This window comes from Malania oleifera, chromosome 1, assembly GCF_029873635.1.
Source record: "Malania oleifera isolate guangnan ecotype guangnan chromosome 1, ASM2987363v1, whole genome shotgun sequence".
NCBI lineage: Eukaryota > Viridiplantae > Streptophyta > Magnoliopsida > Santalales > Ximeniaceae > Malania > Malania oleifera.
Genome location: NC_080417.1, coordinates 57,619,071 through 57,638,070, shown reverse-complemented (window position 1 = coordinate 57,638,070; position 19,000 = coordinate 57,619,071). Strand labels below are relative to the sequence as shown.

General features: G+C 36.1%; 1 protein-coding gene across 6 annotated transcripts in view; it reads right to left on the bottom strand.

Moving 5' to 3' along the window:
* LOC131166068 (probable polyribonucleotide nucleotidyltransferase 1, chloroplastic) overlaps positions 1-19,000 on the bottom strand; it is a 168,915-nt gene that overhangs the window by 85,320 nt on the left and 64,595 nt on the right. For 5 of the 6 annotated variants that reach the window (XM_058124322.1, XM_058124305.1, XM_058124314.1 and 2 more), the window contains exon 8: positions 12,176-12,232. The exons of the other annotated variant lie outside the window; for it this stretch is intronic. In XM_058124322.1, the coding sequence (XP_057980305.1) occupies positions 12,176-12,232 (57 nt within the window). The remainder of the gene's footprint in view (positions 1-12,175; positions 12,233-19,000) is intronic. 6 annotated transcript variants of the gene reach the window in all.

The following is a 19,000-nucleotide window of genomic DNA, read 5'->3' as shown; positions in this document are numbered from 1 at the left end:
TTTTTTTTTTTTTTTTTGCGTGAGGTTAGATTAATGCAGCTCTTTAGGAGTATTTGGGACTCCAGGTTCAAATATTGAGCATCATTTCCTTTTTCAACGACCTTTGGGGGCCAATTAGTGGCTTGGGACACTAGACTAGGGATGTTAAAAGATTGTAATTTAAGGTCTTTTTCCTTATAGATCCTAGTAGAGGTTAGGGGTGTTAGAGATTGATGGGTCAACTCTTTGTACGACAATGTTTTAAAAGGCAAAGGCATAAGGCGAGACGTAAGCCATAAGGTGTTGAAGCGTAAGCATCTTAGGACTGTATTTTTTAGAGTAATTAATAAATAAAATAAATTTATATGTAGCAAAAACATGAGAAAAATTTTAGAATAATGGAGAAAAAAATAAAAACATAACTTTTAAATATCATATAGGCCAATTTTAGCTAACAAAGTCAAACAATACATGTTCAAAAAAAAACATGAGCCATAACATTAAAAAATGAAGAGAAAAAGCAGCTGCAGCAGGAAATAAAAACTGAAAAATTGAAAAATGAAAAGTGAAAACCAAAACAAATCAAAAGCAGCTGCAGCTACCTTGAGTCTTAGAGACACTGGCAGAGAGTTTCGTGGGATTCTGCAACGAACAACACTAGAGAGAGCGCGAGTTGAATACTAGAATTAGTTCGAGCAAAGAACTCAGACTGAGAAGAAATCCCGAAGCAAAAAGGTTGTAGGGGGTTGCAGAGAGATACGATAGGCTGTAGAGGGTCGCTAGAGAAAGACGAGAGGTCCGAATGGGTCGTCAAAGAGAGATGAGACGTCCAAAGGGGTCGTCGAAGGCAGATCATAGGTTGGAAGGAGTCGTTGACTTGTCGAAGAGAGACAAGAAGCTAGAGGGATCTTCGGAGCCACACGCAAGCTTGGAAAGAGACGAGAGCTCCAAAGGGGTCGTTGGAGAGAGACGAACATCAGAAGAAGCCATTGACTCATCGGAGAGAGACGAGAAGCTGGAGAAGTCGTTGAAGAGATACAGAATCTTGGAGGAAAGAACTGACGCTCATCAAAGCCCTATCAGGTTGTTACTTTTTTTTTCAATATTTTAAATCTTCAAAAGGCGTACGGCTTCCCATATGAGGAGTACAAGGCTGACTTTTTTCCTGAGGAGTACGCCTTCTCCTTTGAGGCGTACGCATTTGAGGATTTATGCCTTTCAAGTTACGCCTTAGGGTGTTTTATGCTCAAAATGCCTCAGGTGCACCCAAGGTCTTAAATTTCGATTTTGACTCAAGTTTTGAAGCTCCAAAAGTACGGAAATTTTGATGGAAATTTCGATTTCGATTTCGATTTGAAAAAATAATGGAAACTAGTAGTAAAGCATGGAATTCTTTGTGAAACTTTAGAAATGGTTAACAAACATAAAAATATAAGTTTTAAGACTAATATATTACAAATTAAATACTTCTATGTTTTGTATGAGGTGGAAAAGTTGTAAAATAGTATGTGTATCAAACATGTTTGTAAGATAATGTACATTAAACATATTCAGTTAATGCAAATGAAATTCTTAAATCATTTAAATATTATTTATTATACAAATATTGATAATTTAGACATGAATGGTTAAATAAAATATTACTATAAGTTTATTTTTTCATATAATTTCAAAAGCACTTGTGATAACCTTTTGTTTCAATAAAATAAATTAAAAGAGAAATTTCACTCCACTCTCGAGGTTTCGATAAATTTCGACAAATTTCGCTAAAATTTCGAGGTTTCGATAAATTTCGGATGATTCATTGAGATTTCGACAGAAATTACGCAAGACGGAAATCAAGTGCCATTTCGATTTTGAAGGTGACAGAAATCAAAAATTTCGATGGAAATTTCGACAATTTCGTGAAAATTTAAGACCATGGATGCGCCTCACGAACGCCTTTTAAAACATTGTTGCACGATCCTACTCAATTAAGATTGTAATTAGGGTATTTTTCCTTACAAATCCTAGTATAGGTTAGGGGTGTTAGAGATTGATGGATCAACTCTTTGTACGGTCCTACTCAATTCTATTGGCGTAATAGATTTTTTCAAGAATTAGCCTTCGACATTGTAATCCAAGCTGGGTAACGGGTGCTGATTTCAATATTATCTAATCCTTAAGGGAGAAGTTTAGTAGTTTGAGGGTTAATAGTTCTACAAGGAAATTAGATTCTTTTGTTTAGGAGTGTGGCCTCAAATGTGCCCTCTAATAATGGTTTTTTCACTTGGATGGCTTCTAAGGAAAGACAAGCCTTGTCAAGCATAAATAGATTCCTTTTCATGAATGATTGGGAAGATTTTATCCAAAAGATCACACAAGAGGTGTGGGTTAGGCCCATATACAATAATTATCTGATTCTCTTTGATTCCGATTCCATTCAATTGGTTTCGACTCCTAGGTTGAAGAAAATGTCATTGTCACACCCTTCCTATTGAAACAAGATTCAAGACTGGTGAAAAGAGCACCATGATCATGCTGCGAAGCATTCAAGGTGAGGAAAAAATTGAAGTTTGACAAAAATAACAAAATGGAGTTTGGAAATGTCAAGGAGAATAAAAGCAATATTCTTATTGTTATGATTATCCTAGACACATCAGATCAGTGCGGTTGTCGAGAGAACAAATAGGGTTCACCATTGTACTTAGTTGGAGGTAATGTTGTCATGGGAAGAGAGGAGTTGGCACCAAAAATTGATCTTTCATTTGGTTAAGGAAGGGACCGTAATTATAGATTGTTTCATAGGGTGGCTAATGGCAAGAGGGGAAGAGTCTCGTCAAAGACCTGGAGTTAGATTGAGGAAGAATGCTGAAGCATCATGTGCAATTCAGTAGAAGACCATTAGTTTCTTTAAATTGCAATAAGGAATGTCAAAATAGGGTGACGGTGGACGAGCTTGATCGGAAACCCATTGGGAAGAGGCTGCAAATTAGCTAGAGAGGCCTTCTTATATGAAGGAAGTTAGAAGGGAAATATCTGACATGGATATAAACGAAGCCCCAGGACCAAGGTCTTAAATTTCGATTTCGACTCAAATTTTGAAGCTCCAAAAGTACGGAAATTTCGACGGAAATTTCAATTTCGATGTTGATTTCGATTTCAATTTGAAAAAATAGCGAAAACTAGTAGTAAAGCATGGAATTCTTTGTGACACTTTAGAAATGGTTAACAAACATAAAAATATAAGTTTTAAGACTAATATATTACAAATTAAATACAACTATGTTTTGTATGAGGTGGAAAAGTTGTAAAATAGTACGTGTATCAAACATGTTTGTAAGATTATGTACATTAAACATATTTAGTTAATGCAAATGAAATTCATAAAACATTTAAATATTATTTATTATACAAATATTGATAATTTAGACATGAATGGTTAAATAAAATATTACTCTTAAGTTTATTTTTTCATATAATTTCAAAAGCACTTGTGATAACCTTTTGTTTAAATAAAATAAATTAAAAGAGAAATTTCACTTCACTCTCAAGGTTTCGATAAATTTCGCTAAAAATTCGAGGTTTCGATAAATTTCGGATGATTCGTTGAGATTTCGACGGAAATTATGCAAGACGGAAATCGACAGCCATTTTGATTTCGAGGGTGACGGAAATCGTAAATTTCGACAGTTTTGTGGAAATTTAAGACCATGCCTAGGACCAGATGGTTTTACAATGGCTTTTTCCAAAGCTAATTTGGAAGCACTGAATGATGATGTTACAAGGTTTTTTGGGTAGTTCCACAGGAATGGGGTAGTGTGTAAAAGTATTAACTCTACTTTCAACACTCTCATTCCTAAAAAGGAGATATCAAGGGAGTGAAGAATTTTCGGCCAATAAGTCTTGCGACCAGCAGTTATAAGATACTGTTTTGTCAAGGAGACTTAGGGAGGGGGATATAGTTTCTATTAGATTACCACTTCACGTAAAATCTGAAGTTGTTAGGTTGTAAACCAACAATGTATATAGAGCTTTAATACTCACCTGCACGTGCAGCCCAACAGCACGTGAAGAGATAAACAAACGATAGATCACCCATTACTTTTAAATTCCTCACAAAAAATGCAGGCAACAAGACTAGCACCCAGGATCTCCTAGTAACCAGCTGTAACACCATGGTAGATTAAATGGTTCAGTTGTGAGCCAACAATGGATATCTTTAACAGTTTCTATGGTTCGATTTGGATACTTTAAAGAGAGACCAATCTTAGATTCTATCTTGGTACTTCATAGCAAATGAGGTGGTTAAGGATGTGAGGAGGGGAGTGTAAAAGAGCGCGATTTTTTATTAGATTTTGAGAAAGCCTATGAAATGGTAAATTGGGGTTCCTTGATATGGTGTTAAAAAGCTCGTATTTTATCTTTGTTACCATTTCTTAACAATGAGAAACAATTTGAAAGAGCTGAGTCAACCACTAGAACTACAAGCCTTAGAACCAGGAAAAAAAAATATGATTGGCTTACTACTTTACTCTTTTATACTCTTCTATTGAATCAAAATTACAACTTACTACGTTACTCTTCCATTGAATCAAAATAACAATCCGAACTGAAATGTGAATTGATGTTTCATTCAAAAAATTTGAGAATCCCGAATGAACTATATCAGTTTTCAAGACCGGAGCTATCAACCACTTGGTCATCTCTCCAAATCCCCAAAAGAGAATTTCTATATTTCTTTTTATTCCCCTGAATAGAACATGGTTGTAGGAGTTGATACTATCACTATCTATAGCTAAATATCAGGTGTGAATCTATAGAGCGGATATATCTGTATATTATATATAGTTATATACATGATCCAGCATGTAGGAAGAAAATTTATGGATGGAATCAAATATGCAGTATTTATAGACAAAAGCGTTCGGTTATTGGGGAAAAATCAATATACTTCTAATGTCGAATCAGGATCAACTAGGGCAGAAGTAAAGCATTGGGTCAAACTCTTCTTTGCAGTGTAAAAGAGCATGATTTTTTATTAGATTTTGAGAAAGCCTACAAAATGGACAATTGGGGTTCCATGATATGGTGTTGGTTAATAAGGCTTTTGGACCTTTGTGGTGTGTGGAAGAAGGCTTATCTCTTGTCGGGACATAGGATTACACTCACTAGTCCATCTCTCTCCCTAATATCACATTTATAATTTTTTATTTTTTTTTTTTTGTTAAGATATTTAAGACTGCCAGGAATTTGATGAAGTTAGATGAGACTTCTTCGGGTCCCATTTTGGGGAGCACAAGAGGGATCACTTTCATAGATAGGAGGGTTGTTAGGAGAACTAAATATAAGGGGGGAATGAGGCTTGGAAATGTGGTTTTTACAAACAACTCTTTAATAGGTAAATGGTTACAAAGGTTACCCTCAGAGTCTTAACTCCTCGTGACATTAGGTTAGCAAGAGCAAATATGATATTCATAAGATTGGTTAGAATACCAAGGAGACTACAATTGCTACCTATGTGAGGCCCTAGAAATTTGTTTTGAAGTATCTTGTTATTCCTCACCCCCCCCCCCCCCATCAAGCTACGTAATGGGAAAAGATTTAGAGTAATGGATGGATACCCAAACAAGGCACCGGCAAAATCGATTCGACCAGACCTTGACTTTTATTTGCTTCAACTAAGGAAGTTAGAATGACTAATGAGAAAATGATGCTAGAGTTCACTTCCAAGATGAAATATTAAATATACATATTAAAAATGAAAAAGGAGTAGCATAAATCAACACAAGAGGACTAGATTGTGGAACTTGAGGGGAGATAATGTAATAAAATTTAACAATAAAATGATCAAAGAGAGTGTGATTGGACAATAGGTTATAAGGTAGATGGAAATATTGTTTGGAATAAAATGGCTAATTCTATAGTAAGGATAGCAAAAGAGGTTTTAGGTGAGCCCAAAGGAAGATACTCAGGTAGTAAATAAACTAGTGGTGGGATCAAGAAGTCCAAAAATTCACTAAGACAAAAAGAAACTGGTAAGTGTAGAAATATAGAAAATCTTGAAAGATATAAAGTAGCGTGAAAGAATGCAAAAAAGGCTATTAGGGAAGCTAAAAAAAGAGCTTATGATACTTTATATACTAAACTAGATACAAAAAAAAAGGAGAAAAAGACATTTATAAACTTGCTAGAGCTACAGAAACAAAATGCAAAGATTTAGGTGATGTAAAATGTACAAAGGACGAGAATGATAATCTCTTAATTAGAGAAGAAGACATAAAAGAGAGGTGGCGAACGTACCTTGATAAGTTGTTTAATGAAATCAAAAATGAAATATTGAATGTGGAAGTGACAAATAAAGAGAAGACTAAAAATAGGAGATTTATTCGCAAAATTAGAGTCCTTGAAGTTAAGATGGCATTAAAAATATGAAAAGTAGGAAATCTATAGGACCAGATAAAACACCAATTGAAGTTTGGAAATGTTTAGGGGATAAAGCAATTATTTAGTTAACTAATCTATTCAACACTATTATAAAAACCAAGAAAATGCCAGAAGAATGGAGGAAAAGTACATTAGTACCTTACTACCATTGTATAAAAACAAAGGCGATATTCAAAACTGCAATAACTATCTTGGAATTAAGATTATAAGTCATACGATGAAAATATGAAAAAAAGTAATTGAACATAGAATAAGACTAGAAACGAAGATTTCACAAAATCAATTTGGTTTTATGGTGGGCAGATCAACAACAGAAGCTATTTATCTTTTAAGAAGTTTAGTGGAAAAGTTTACGGAAAAGAAGTGGATCTTGCATATGGCTTTTATTGACCTATAGAAAGCATATGATAGAATACCTAGGGAAGTTCTTTGTTGGGTCTTAGAAAAGAAAGGCATTTGCAGTAGATATACTAAGGTCATCAAGGATATGTATGATGTAGTTGTGACTAGCATTAAGACTATAAGAAGGGGATCTAGAGATTTTCTTATCACAATAGTTGTACATCAAGGTTCTAATTTAAGTCCTTAATTTTTTTCTTTAGTAATTGATGAACTTACTAGGAATATCCAAAATAGGATCCCTTGGTGTATGTTGTTTGCAGATGATATCATTTTGATTGATGATGATAGGAGCGAAATAGAATCTAAGCTAGAACTTTGGAGAACACAATAGAGTTTAAAGGATTTAGGACAAGGAGGTAATATCAGTAATGTAAGGAGTAGCAATGGAGAGAAGACTAAACTGGATAATCAAGAGATTAATAGCACCAATAGATTTAGATATCTTGGATCTATCATGTAATTTGAAGGGGAAATTGAAGAAGATGTAGTACATAGAATTAAAACAAGTTGAGTAAAATGGAGGAGTGCGTCAAGTGTGTTGTGTGATCGTAGAATACCATTAAAATTAAAAGGAAAGTTATAAATATGGTACAAGGCCAGCTATGTTTTATAATTCAGAATGTTAGGCAACTAAGAAACATGTACAAAAAGCAAAAGTTGTTGAAATGCGAATGCTAAGGTGGATGAGTGGTTTAATATTAAAGAATAATATAAGAAACAAGCATATAAACAATAATTTAGGCATAGCATCAGTTGAAAACAAGATAAGGGAGGGGTAGCTTAGACGGTTTGGGCATGTGAAACGCAGGCCTAATAGAGCACCTATGCAGAGAAGTGAGTTAGTTATTGTTTCCGACAAGAAAAATGGTAGGGTTAGGCCTAAAATAATTTAGAATGTAGTGAGAAATGATTTAATAGCCCTTAACATAATAGAGGAAAACACTCTCAATTGAGTGAATTGGACGACAAGGATTCATGTAGCCGACCCCACCTAGTGGGACTTAAGGCTTGTTGTTGTCGTTGTTGTCGTCATTGTTTTTTGGGCTCATTTTTTTGGGAGTTTTGAGGATCTTTCACTGTCGAATATTCATAGGAAAGGTTGATGTAGTCTTTTCATTTTTTCCAAGCATGTCTTATCCTCCTTCCACTATAATTTTCTTTATTCTTTCATTAATGAATTTTCTGAAATCTTTAAAAAGTATGAAAAGAATCAAGCACATTCAAAAAAAAGATTAAAATTATTCATATATCTCATTTAAATTCCACACAATGTGAATATCCCATGACTGCATGCCCACCTGAATTAAGAAGAAAAAATTAAAAATCAAAGGATCATGAGTAGATAAACTAATGAGACTAGGATATACATCATACACTTAGGCCAAAGGAGCCTCTCCAACTCAAAGATCTTCCCAAAAAAGGAATTCTCCCCATTACCAACCATTTCTTGTGTTTTGGGGGGGGGGGGGGGAGGGTGTTGAAGTTGACCTTTGTAAAACAAATTTCCAAGGAATCCTTTTACATTATCCGGAAAATGGTTTGAAAACCCAAACCGGACTGGCCAGCCCAACCCAGTTGAATAGGAACTGGCCACCAGGATGGTCCAATCAACTTACCAAAACCGAGATTGACCCAGATGAACCAGTCTGAACCAGAGGAGAAGGAGGGCCGCCAACCCATTTATTTGCGTTAAAAAAAAAAATTATGTTAATCAAACTGCTGGGTTGAACTCAAGACCCATGGGAAGAAAGTCTAGCAGCTAGCCACCGCACCACTTTTAGCCTTCTGGTCATTCATTGAGTGCATTGTATATATAATCATTTCATTCACTGTTTCACAAGCTAACAAGTTATCTTATCTTGTTCCTAAAAAATGAAAATAATAATAATAATAATATAAACACACACTAAGACAAAAATACACCAACTTCAAATAATACTTTTTCTAGAGTGAAAATAAAATAGTAAATTATGAAATATTTTTATGAAAATAAGAAAAGCAGTTCAAGTTTTGCTTAAGGTGGCTAGTGATTTCTGTTGGATTTTGTTAAACTAATATATGTTAATTTTAATTAACATCATTATAACATTTATATGTAATGGTATAATATTATTTTATATCATTACATATAGTATTAAACTTTTTTTTTTTTTTTCATTAAGAGGGCATCAAGGAGACGCCAACTCAGAATACACACACTGTCATCCCTCCTGCAGAATGTCACAAAAACCTAAAATTAAATTACGATCATTTACTACAATCCTATTATGCCAGCTGGAAACCGCAATAATCCATTGCTCTTTACTAGTCTGAAGCGTTGTGAGAGAGTTTTTGAAAACTCCAGTTTCTTCTTTCCAAGCACACCAGAAAATTGCAAAAGGGATGAGAGACGAAGCACTCTTCTTCTTGGTTGCCCAAATCCCTTTACACGCCCAGAGTTCCCCTCCCACCAAACTGGCAGTAACCCACCTTTGTCTGATCATGGTTAGAGCCATATTCCAAAGGCTTCTTGACCAGGGGCAATGAAAAAAGATATGCTCAACTAATTCTGCATCAGCCATGCAAAAGGAGCACCTGTTGACGATGATCAGCGCCATTTTCTGCAAATTGCTGGGATTAAGATCTTAGCATGCGTTGCCTCTCACACAAGAAAAGCTACCTTTGTAGGGGCAGCCATATTCCTAATGTAAGTCCAAGGGAGATTGCTGTGGTTTGTTTCAATTGGTCAGAGCTTCCTGTAGAAGCATTTGGCAGAGAAGATCTCATTTTTTTCAATGGTCCACTTTGGTTGAGCGATTATTTTTCGTGTTGAAAGATGTAGAGAAGGCTATAAAAATTAATGAGACGGTAGATTTCCCAATCTTCCACATTTCTGAGAAAGGGAACCTTCCAGAAGATCCCCAGCTCTGAAATTTGAAGGAGATGACTGATGAGATCTTCCTTATCGCGGGCCAACTTGTAAATGGAAGGAAATAAAGCACTCAAGGCCTCCTGTCATGCCACACATCATTCCAAAAGTAGACATTGTCCCTATTCCCCACTTGAAATATGATAAAAGGAAAAAGTCAACCCAGCTTTTCCAGATAAATTTCCACACCTGTAAACCATATCGTCCTCTGCCCAGCCGAGTAATCCATTCATCATGCTCCAACCCATATCTGAAAGCAATGATACCCCGCCAATGATGGTCTTTCTCTTTCATAAATCTCAACAACCATTTCCCAAGAAGCGTTTTATTGAAGTGTGAAGGGTCTTCAGCCCCAAACCTCCCACACAAATGGGTTGTTTGATCATGCCCCATTTGACAAAGTGGAATTTGAAGTCCACTTCCACACTCCCCAATAGGAACCTCCTCTGAATTCCTTCAAGCCTCTTAGCAAGTGAGGCCAGAAGAGGAAAGAGAGATGTGCAATAGTTGGGAAGGTTATCATCCCACCCATTCTTCTGAAGCCCAAACCTGCATCAATTACCTTTCTCCAAAAGGGATGGATAGAAAAAGAAAATGCCATAACCACCTTCCCTTCAAGGCAATATTATTGGGCACCTAATTACCTATACTCAAATTTAAGCAATAATATGATCTTTGAACACTGAAGTGTGTATGTTAAATTTTTTCCTCTGAAATTTCTGCGCCTACACACCGTATGCTGTGAGAAACAGAACCCCTAAAAACACTGATCCTTTTTTCTCTGTTTTCCATAGAAAAAAAAAAGATATTTAATTGAAGAATAAAGAACGTACAAAAAGGAGCATAAGAAATCTCACTATGAACAGAAAGGAGCAAAGAAGTAAAAATTAAAATCAAAAAAATCAGCCAACGTGTCCTGTGGTAAATTTGAAAAGCATGTTCCTCCAAAACAACCAGCTGCAAAAGCCCATAATGAAGCCATACACTGAATCCTATCCCAAACCGTAGGCCAAGGCATCTTTTTCCCCTTTAAAGATACAACCATTCTTTTTCCAACCATATAACCCAAATGGAGAAAAGGCCACACTTATGCAACATCAAATCATCACTACTCCTAACAAATATTGTATAGGAAATTGGCAAAAAATCCTCCACCAAGTCCTAGCAAACCTAACTCTCTAAAAGGAAAAAACCAAACAATTATATTCCAATTCAAATAAAACGAGAAATGCAGAAGAAGATGAAAACAGATTCCAAACTGCCAAAACACAGAATACATACATCCAGACATAAAGCTTTAGAAGGCCCCCTACTCTAAAACATATTTTTAGTTTTAGCCCCATTAAGAAAAACCAATTAAAATAATAACCATAATCTTAGATGCGATTTTAGCCTTCCCAAATCTGAATAGTACAATGAAGCAGAAAGAGCAAGTTCTCATGTGAACTCCTCGAAGAAAGATTTAGAAAAAAAAACTCCCTTGTTGAATCTAAAAGCTACAACTTAAAGCCCATTCTATTGGAAGGACAAGAACCCTCCAACAAACAAAATAAAAGAGCTCTCCTACCACCTTATAATTAAGAGACCTATGAAAATGGAAATCTCAAGATAGCTCATCCCCATTAGAATTAGTATAAGAAGAAATAACTCTACCATGCAACAAGGGAAGCCAATAAAGAAAAGGAAAAAAATGAGGAAAAAAAAGCCACAGAATAATCATCTGTGTGCACTCCCAAAATGAATGGAAGACGTTACCTACAACAAAGTGGGTATACCTGACAAGGAGAAAATAGACCTGCGAAATACACCTCCAAGTGAAAAGAACATCTCAATCCCATATTTGCATCCTACCCACCATTACCAACCTGCCAAACCACTGATCCTATTTTAAAATCCTCTTTAACCAATTCCGATTCATCCACAAGCCTCTTGAAATCTCTAACCCTCAATCTATTCACATAAATCACCACAAATTTGTTGCATACCAGAAATTCCAAAAATTTAATCTCAAATTCTAGCAAAAGAACAATCAAAAAACATAACACTTTATAACTATAAGTCCAGTATTAAAACCAATAGAATTTTAAGCTTTCTGACTAGGCCAAAACTAATAGAGTACAGATAGCAAAATTTTAAGTACACTGCTGCATCAAGAAAAATTTCAAAATAATTATTCATATGCAAAAACAAATAATAAAAAACGGAACAAGGCACTACGGATTGAACATACTTTTACCATCGAGAAAATAAATAACAATACATTTCAACTGTACCATAAATATCAAAAAGATAATACCCAAAAAAAAATTAGTGCAGAATTGCAAATCTATACAATCTGCAAAAACAGCAACTGAGAGAAGAGGTGCCTGAGTATTGACTTCTGAAAGAAACAAAATAAACAACTACTACTTCCAAAACAGAATAGAACACTATGCAAAATATTAAAATGAAATAAATAACCTGCCCAACTTCTACCGCTCTCAGCAACTTATCTTCAGAGAGAAAATTACAATAACCCTGCAATGCACATCTGTGACTGAATCAATATGACAAATTAGCGTGCATAAAACTGCTAGAAACATAAAGGATCAAATACAAAAGAAAATGTTTTGAAAGTGTTCTTCTCTTTTTTTTAACTAAAAAAACGAATTAATTTCATTAAAGAAAAAAAAACGTACAAAAAGGAGAATAAATCATCCCCCTACGATTCAAAAAGAAAAAACTACAATTAAAAAAAAAAGAAAGAGCTTTCCAATAACGCTGGAAGTCCAAAAAAGATAAAACATCAGCTGCAAAAGACCAAAGTGAAGCGAAATAATGACTCCTTTCCCATAGCAAAGAACATGTGACTTTCTTCCCCTTAAAAATGTGCACATTCCTTTCTAAACTAGAACACAGGATGGGTTAGGCCCAAGAGACAGACTTGAATGCCACAGGTACCATGACCCTCCACAAAAACTGTCCAGGTAAGCCCTGTACCTTACACAACCTTATGTGGCACAGTTTTACTAGAAGGGGCAAGATGCCCCTATGGCACCGAAATTTTTCTAGGCGCAACCAGTCTCTGGTTATATTGGCTGTTGTCAGTTTCCAATCATAAATGCCATTCTCGACTAGCAAGTCCATTTGAAGTTTGAACACGCACTGTCCCCTTAAATATGTCCACTCTTTCCAAGCATCTTATTTTATTTCAGGCTGACGACACAAATTTTTTTTTTTGTACAGAAAAAGAAATTTGTTAAGAGAGAATAAACACACAGGAAGAGGAATCTTCAAGAAAGAAATGCAAAAAAGAAGGAAAAAAAAAAACTAATGTAATAGGAAAAAAAAACTAAGCAAATAAAACTTCTATTTACTTCAATTCCCTTAATTTGTCAACCAATATGTCACATCAAAATTTTCTTTGCCTCTCCTCCTTCAAGAATTTTTATTTCAAGCTTCAAAAAAACATTTTTCAAACTTATAAAAATTATAAAAAACCACTGCAACTAGAAAGCCTGTTTCATATCAAACAAAACCTTTTCAATAAAAGAATACGGCTCAAAGCTCCTCATAGACCTTCAAAACCAAGATCAAAAGAGAAGCAAATGTGAACCAAAAAAATAAACAGCTAGTCAAGAAAAGATAGACATGCACCATAAAATCAAAAGACCCATTGCGATGCAAATAGGTGAAGGAATAGAACAAGAATTTTTCAGAAGTGAAGACTGAGATTTCAGGGTAGTGTTTTAGCAACCTTTCTTGACTCAAATAACTACTAAATCTGTTGTCCTAACAAGGCATAATCTCGTTTTGATAATGACAAACCAAGGAATCTAATTGTGTCGTGAAGTGTGTATACACGTATTACAATATAAAAGCACAATGGAAGATGCAAAACGGAAAGCCATGAAGCATACACAACAATCATTTATGGCTGTAAACATAACGCTTGAATGAAGACCGAGCTTAAGGACATGAAGACCTAAATCGTTTATCATGTGTATTGTAAACTAGGTTTCATGCAAGTACATCTCATTTGAATTTTTGTGATGAAGCTCTTAGATGACTTAGTTGTACCTTAGGTATTTTTAAAATATCTTGGAAAATATTTTTACAAGGTCAAAAGTTAATTCAAAGGACTAAAATCATTTTTGTGATGAAAAACCCCAAAACAAGATTCTCCAAATCCCCTTCTTTTTTCTGCAGTCGCTTTGATGTGCGATTTTCTCTATCTATATCTTCCCATCTTCAAAAATCTCCAACACGAAAGTTGTGGTATTTTTTCTTAACTTTCTATTGATACCTAGATCACCCTTTTTGGAGTTCTCTAGCAAAAGTTATAATCCAAATACTGAAGGGTGTTCAGGAAAATCACGGCTGAAATTTCCCAGCAGCTCGGGCAACCGAACCTCAGGATTCAGTCGACCGAATGGCTACTGCTGCTTTGGAAATTCAGATTTAATTGGTTCGGGACCAAACATAAATTTCAGTAGACCGAAGCGCGCGCGATAAGCTTTGCAACGGCTATAAAATCACTCAGATTCTAAATTAACTTGCCATAAAACACGCACAACGGCTATAATTCAAAAGGTCATATAAATAGCTAACCCTAAACGTGTTTTACACACTGATTACACCGATTATACAAAAGAACATAGAGATTGAATGTGATCAGTGCCGTTTGCTGCTGAAAATTTTTCTGAGTTCATTCTTTCAAAGCCTACCGTTTTTCAATACCAGAAAACCTTAGCAAACTCTTTGAGCTTCATTGCAAACTTCTTCTGAGAGTGTATTAGAGTTTTATTGTATACTCATCTACTCTTTTCAGAGAGCTAAACCTTGTACAACTGTTCTTTGATTACATCTTTGTAATAAGCGAAAGGGGACTTTTTTTGAGAGGTTTCTCCACCTATTGAAGGAGAGAGGTGACTCTGCCTAGTGAAGGAGAGAGGCGACTCCGGCTAAGTAAAGGAGAGAGGTAACTCCACCTAAGTAAAGGAGAGACGACTCCACCTATTGAAGGAGGGTTTGTAAAAGGTTTCTCCGCCTACTAAAAGAGAGAGGCTTCTCCGCCTACTGAAGGAGGGATGGTGAAATCCTCAAAGCAGGTTGCTTGAGGCAAGGACGTAGGCACAGTCGACAAACCTTGTAAAAATCTGGGGTCGCTCTCTTCCCTTACTCTTTCATATTTGTAAGCATATTTAAATTGATATGTATCTTCTGTGAATGCTGTAAAGATTATTTTCATTGTGTTGTTTGATTACTTGCTGAACTCATTGCAAATACCTTGTTATAGTTAAGCGTATTTATTTTAATAGAAATCTGCTGAGAATACTGCTGTAAATATTGTTAATATTGAGTAGTTGATCACATGTTCAAATCAGTGAATAAAATCTTTCACTGTAAAAGATATCTATATTGATAGATTTAATTGCTGGGAATACTGTCGGAGTATTTGTGAAAATCAATCTGAAAATTGATTAAGCTTCCACATAATTTTTAAAATACCCAATTCACCCCCCCTCTTGGGATCACACCCCGTAGAAATTTTCAGAAGTGAAGACTGAGATTTCAGGGTAGTGTTTTAGCAACCTTTCTTGACTCAAATAACTACTAAATCAATAAACTAATAGAGATGACTGCTGTGAATTTCAGCTCAGCAAATAATATATATTTTAGTCACAACAGCAACTTAACCCTCAAATCAGTACCTGTCTTAGCACTGTTTCAGAGCTGTAACAGTGGCTTTCTGCTAGCCTCTCACACCTTCAGCAGCGATGGAGGGATTGGTAGGAACCGCAGGATCAATTCCTCAAAACCCAACCCTCCAAATCTTCAAACCCCAGCTGGTTTTGAGCTGGGCACTGGAGAAAAATTTTCTCAAAAATAAAATTCTGAAAATCTCTCAGAAAAGTGGCTGAAGACTCCTATTTATACTAGGCTTGAAGCTTCCAAGAGAAGCCAACTCCTATCTTGCACATAACCCCCTCTAAAATCCACTTATCTTCTAGAGCCCCCACAAAAATAAATCCCATCACAAAATTACACCCTAAATGTTTCAAAAAAAAAAAACCCAATGCTAATTTAACCCCGAATTTCAGAAATTACAGAAATATCCTAAGCAACCATAAATAGCAACACTTGATATAAGCAAAAAATAAGACTGCTGATTGCATCATTCCGCTTTTCTTAGAAAGGACTCCTACCTGCGAGTTGTAATCTTGGTTGCCCAGCACATGTCAGCTCCATCTTCAGTAATTCCTCCTCATTAATCCATAAATTACCATAATTAGATCCGCCAGCCCATTTTACTAAGAATTTGAAATAAATTCCAGCCCTACTCTTCACCTCACATTCATATATGATAGCCTCAATTGTTTCAGCATTGCTAGAAGTGACTTTGTGGGCATTCTTGCACCCAACATTTTGTATATCACCATGGAATGAGTACAAGTCAGCAACATTGAATATTGGTGATATATCCAAGTCATGAGGGAGTGCAACTTCATAGGAATTTTCACCAAATTTGCGCACAAATCTTTCAACTTTATAAGATGTGGTAAGCATGAAAATCTCTCTTTTTGATGGAAAACCATCACCCAGGCATCAACCTGATACTCCTTGAACTACCTATGTTGATTAAGAGCTTCTTTATAGAGTTGGGTCACACTTCTTGGCATCATCCAGCATATGCTCCCATTTGTTTCTCTAGGAGTTTTGATGGTCAGGCTTTCTTTTCCACATAACAAGAAATCTTAAGTCATTATCTTTTCCTCTTTTAATTTCCTGCACCTTGATTGCCATTTTTGCCACATCTTTTCCTTTGCTGGTAAATATTTTTGAAATTTTCACAATTGAAATTCATCTGTATGACTGCAATTCATAGCCCAGCTATCCACACGCATTCTCCAAGTTCCATCCTTCTTAGGAGTGAGTAAATCCGGTGCACTTAGGCTTTTTTGAATAAATCGTTTTCTAAGAAGTTCCCAAACCTGCTCTTGAAGCTCTTCATGCTCCTTTTGACTTGTTCTATAGTGGGGCAAATTATGCAATGTAGCACCTAATAAAAGATCAATTTGATGTTGTGTAGCTTAATGGGAGGGAGTCCAACAACTAATTCTTCTGGCATCAAATCTTTGAACTTATTAAGAATCTCCCTGACATTATTTTGAAACTCCAACTGCAGCTTCCATTCCTTTTGAAAGAGAACGTAAATCAGCACGCTTTCCTTACTTTCTTGAGAAAAATCCCTTTTATTTAAGAGAGCAAGTGAACGACCATTTTTGTGCCACTTAACATCATCATCCTTCATTGATTTCAGCACAAGCTTCTTCTTTCTCTCACCAACGTTCACGAAAAATGTAAGTATTCTTGATACCATCATGGAATCGCCCCTGCCATATTGCCAAGACTGCCCAAGAAGAATATGACGTGCATCCATGGGAGCCACATCAAAATGAACTTATTCTTTAAAGAAACCAATTGAGAAATTAGTCAAGCATCTTGAAGAGATGATTACCTCATTTTCATCATTGAACCACAGAATATGATATAGATGATGTCTTTCAGTTTTAAATCCCAGCTTGTCTACCATCCCTTGAGAAACCAGATTCTCAAGCCTTCCGCCAGCTGTACATTTAGTTAATAGGATATTCTTACATAGCCAATTGTCACTGCTGGTTGGAGGGGAAAGTAATGACCTTCGAATGACTAAATCCTCACCAAGGACGTCACCCTCATTCCCTTCTTCTACCACATCCTTTTCAGCTTCCAGTTTCCGCATTTGGTCCCAGAGAATTGCATTCTCTTCACCATCAGCCTCTGGAACCTTGGCAAGATCAACTCTGCCTTCAGCCCTTTTTGGACACTCAGTGGACTTGTGCCCTAGCTTGAAGCATCTGTAGCATTTCACCACTGTTTTCCCCTTGGTTTACTTTGGGCTACTTTCCCAGTATTGTTACTGGATGGTTGGTTAGCCAGTGTAGGGACTGCTGTTGGACCACTTCTAGTGCTGCCACCCACCTTACTAGTTGATGCACTAATGCTGCCTTCTATCTCAAGTCCTAGGCACAGTGCAGGTAAGTTGTGACTAAACTTAAGCTGATAGGTATCACTAACCTTATAAGGACGCTGCAAACTTAATTAACCTTGTATGGTCATTTTTAGAACACTCACACAACGACCAACCCTTTGAGGGTTGGTTTCAACAAAATTCCACGTCAATGAAAGCTTATGAAACTCCTGGGTGTACTTCTTGATTGACCTCTCATGCTGCCTCAAGTTTTGAACACTTTGGTACAATGTGTTTCCCATAATACTGGGGTAGGAATTGAACCTTCAACTTCTCCTTCATCTTATCCCTTCTTCTGATTTTCCTCTTCCCCCTGTTCTTGTGATCCTTTTGATAATGTTTCCACCAAGAAGAAGCAGGTCCCCTGAGCTTCATTCCCAAAAGCTTCACTTTCATCTCTTCAGCACATATTTCCATTCAAAATAACTCTCAATGCTACCAAACCAGTCCAAAAATTCTCCAGCTTTCATGTCTCCATAAAATTCTGAAATATTCACTTGTGCATCATTCTCTTTGGAATTTTTCCAAGCGCATACAATGCAACCTCTCCATCTTGAGGGCCTTTCATTTTTTTGTGCAGGCCTTTCACTTCAGAACTCTTTTCACCATTAGAACTGTCAATTTCAGCCTCAGATTGCTTACTAATCTCATTTCTTGCTCCTCTAAAAAAATCATGTTCATTATCACATCATTTTGACAACCTTGATTACAATAGATCGTGTTACAAGCCTAAGTTGTGTAACTTGTTCCAGCAGCTCTCCAAACGCCTCTACAGTCATGTATCTATCTCTATGATTCCTATTTCTCCTTTCACCCCTTGCAGCCATGGACCCAATGGATCAAACTTGCTCTGATACCAATTTCATGCAAATAGGTGAAGGAATAGAACAAGAAATTTTCAAAAATGAAGACTGAGATTTCAGGGTAGTATTTTAGCAACCTTTCTCGACTCAAATAACTACTACTACTGTATAATAATAAAGAGATGACTGCTGTGAATTTCAGTTCAGCAAAGAAGATAAATTCTAGTCACAACAGCAACTTAATCCTCAAATCAGTACCTGTCTTGGCATTGTTTCAGAGCTGTAACGGCAGCTTTTTGCTAGCCTCTTGCGCCTTTAGCAGCGATGAAGGGATTGATAAGCACCGCAGGGTCGACTCCTCAAAACTCAAGCCTCCAAATCTTCAAACGAAAGCTGGTTTTCAACTGAGCTCTGGAGAAAAATCTACTT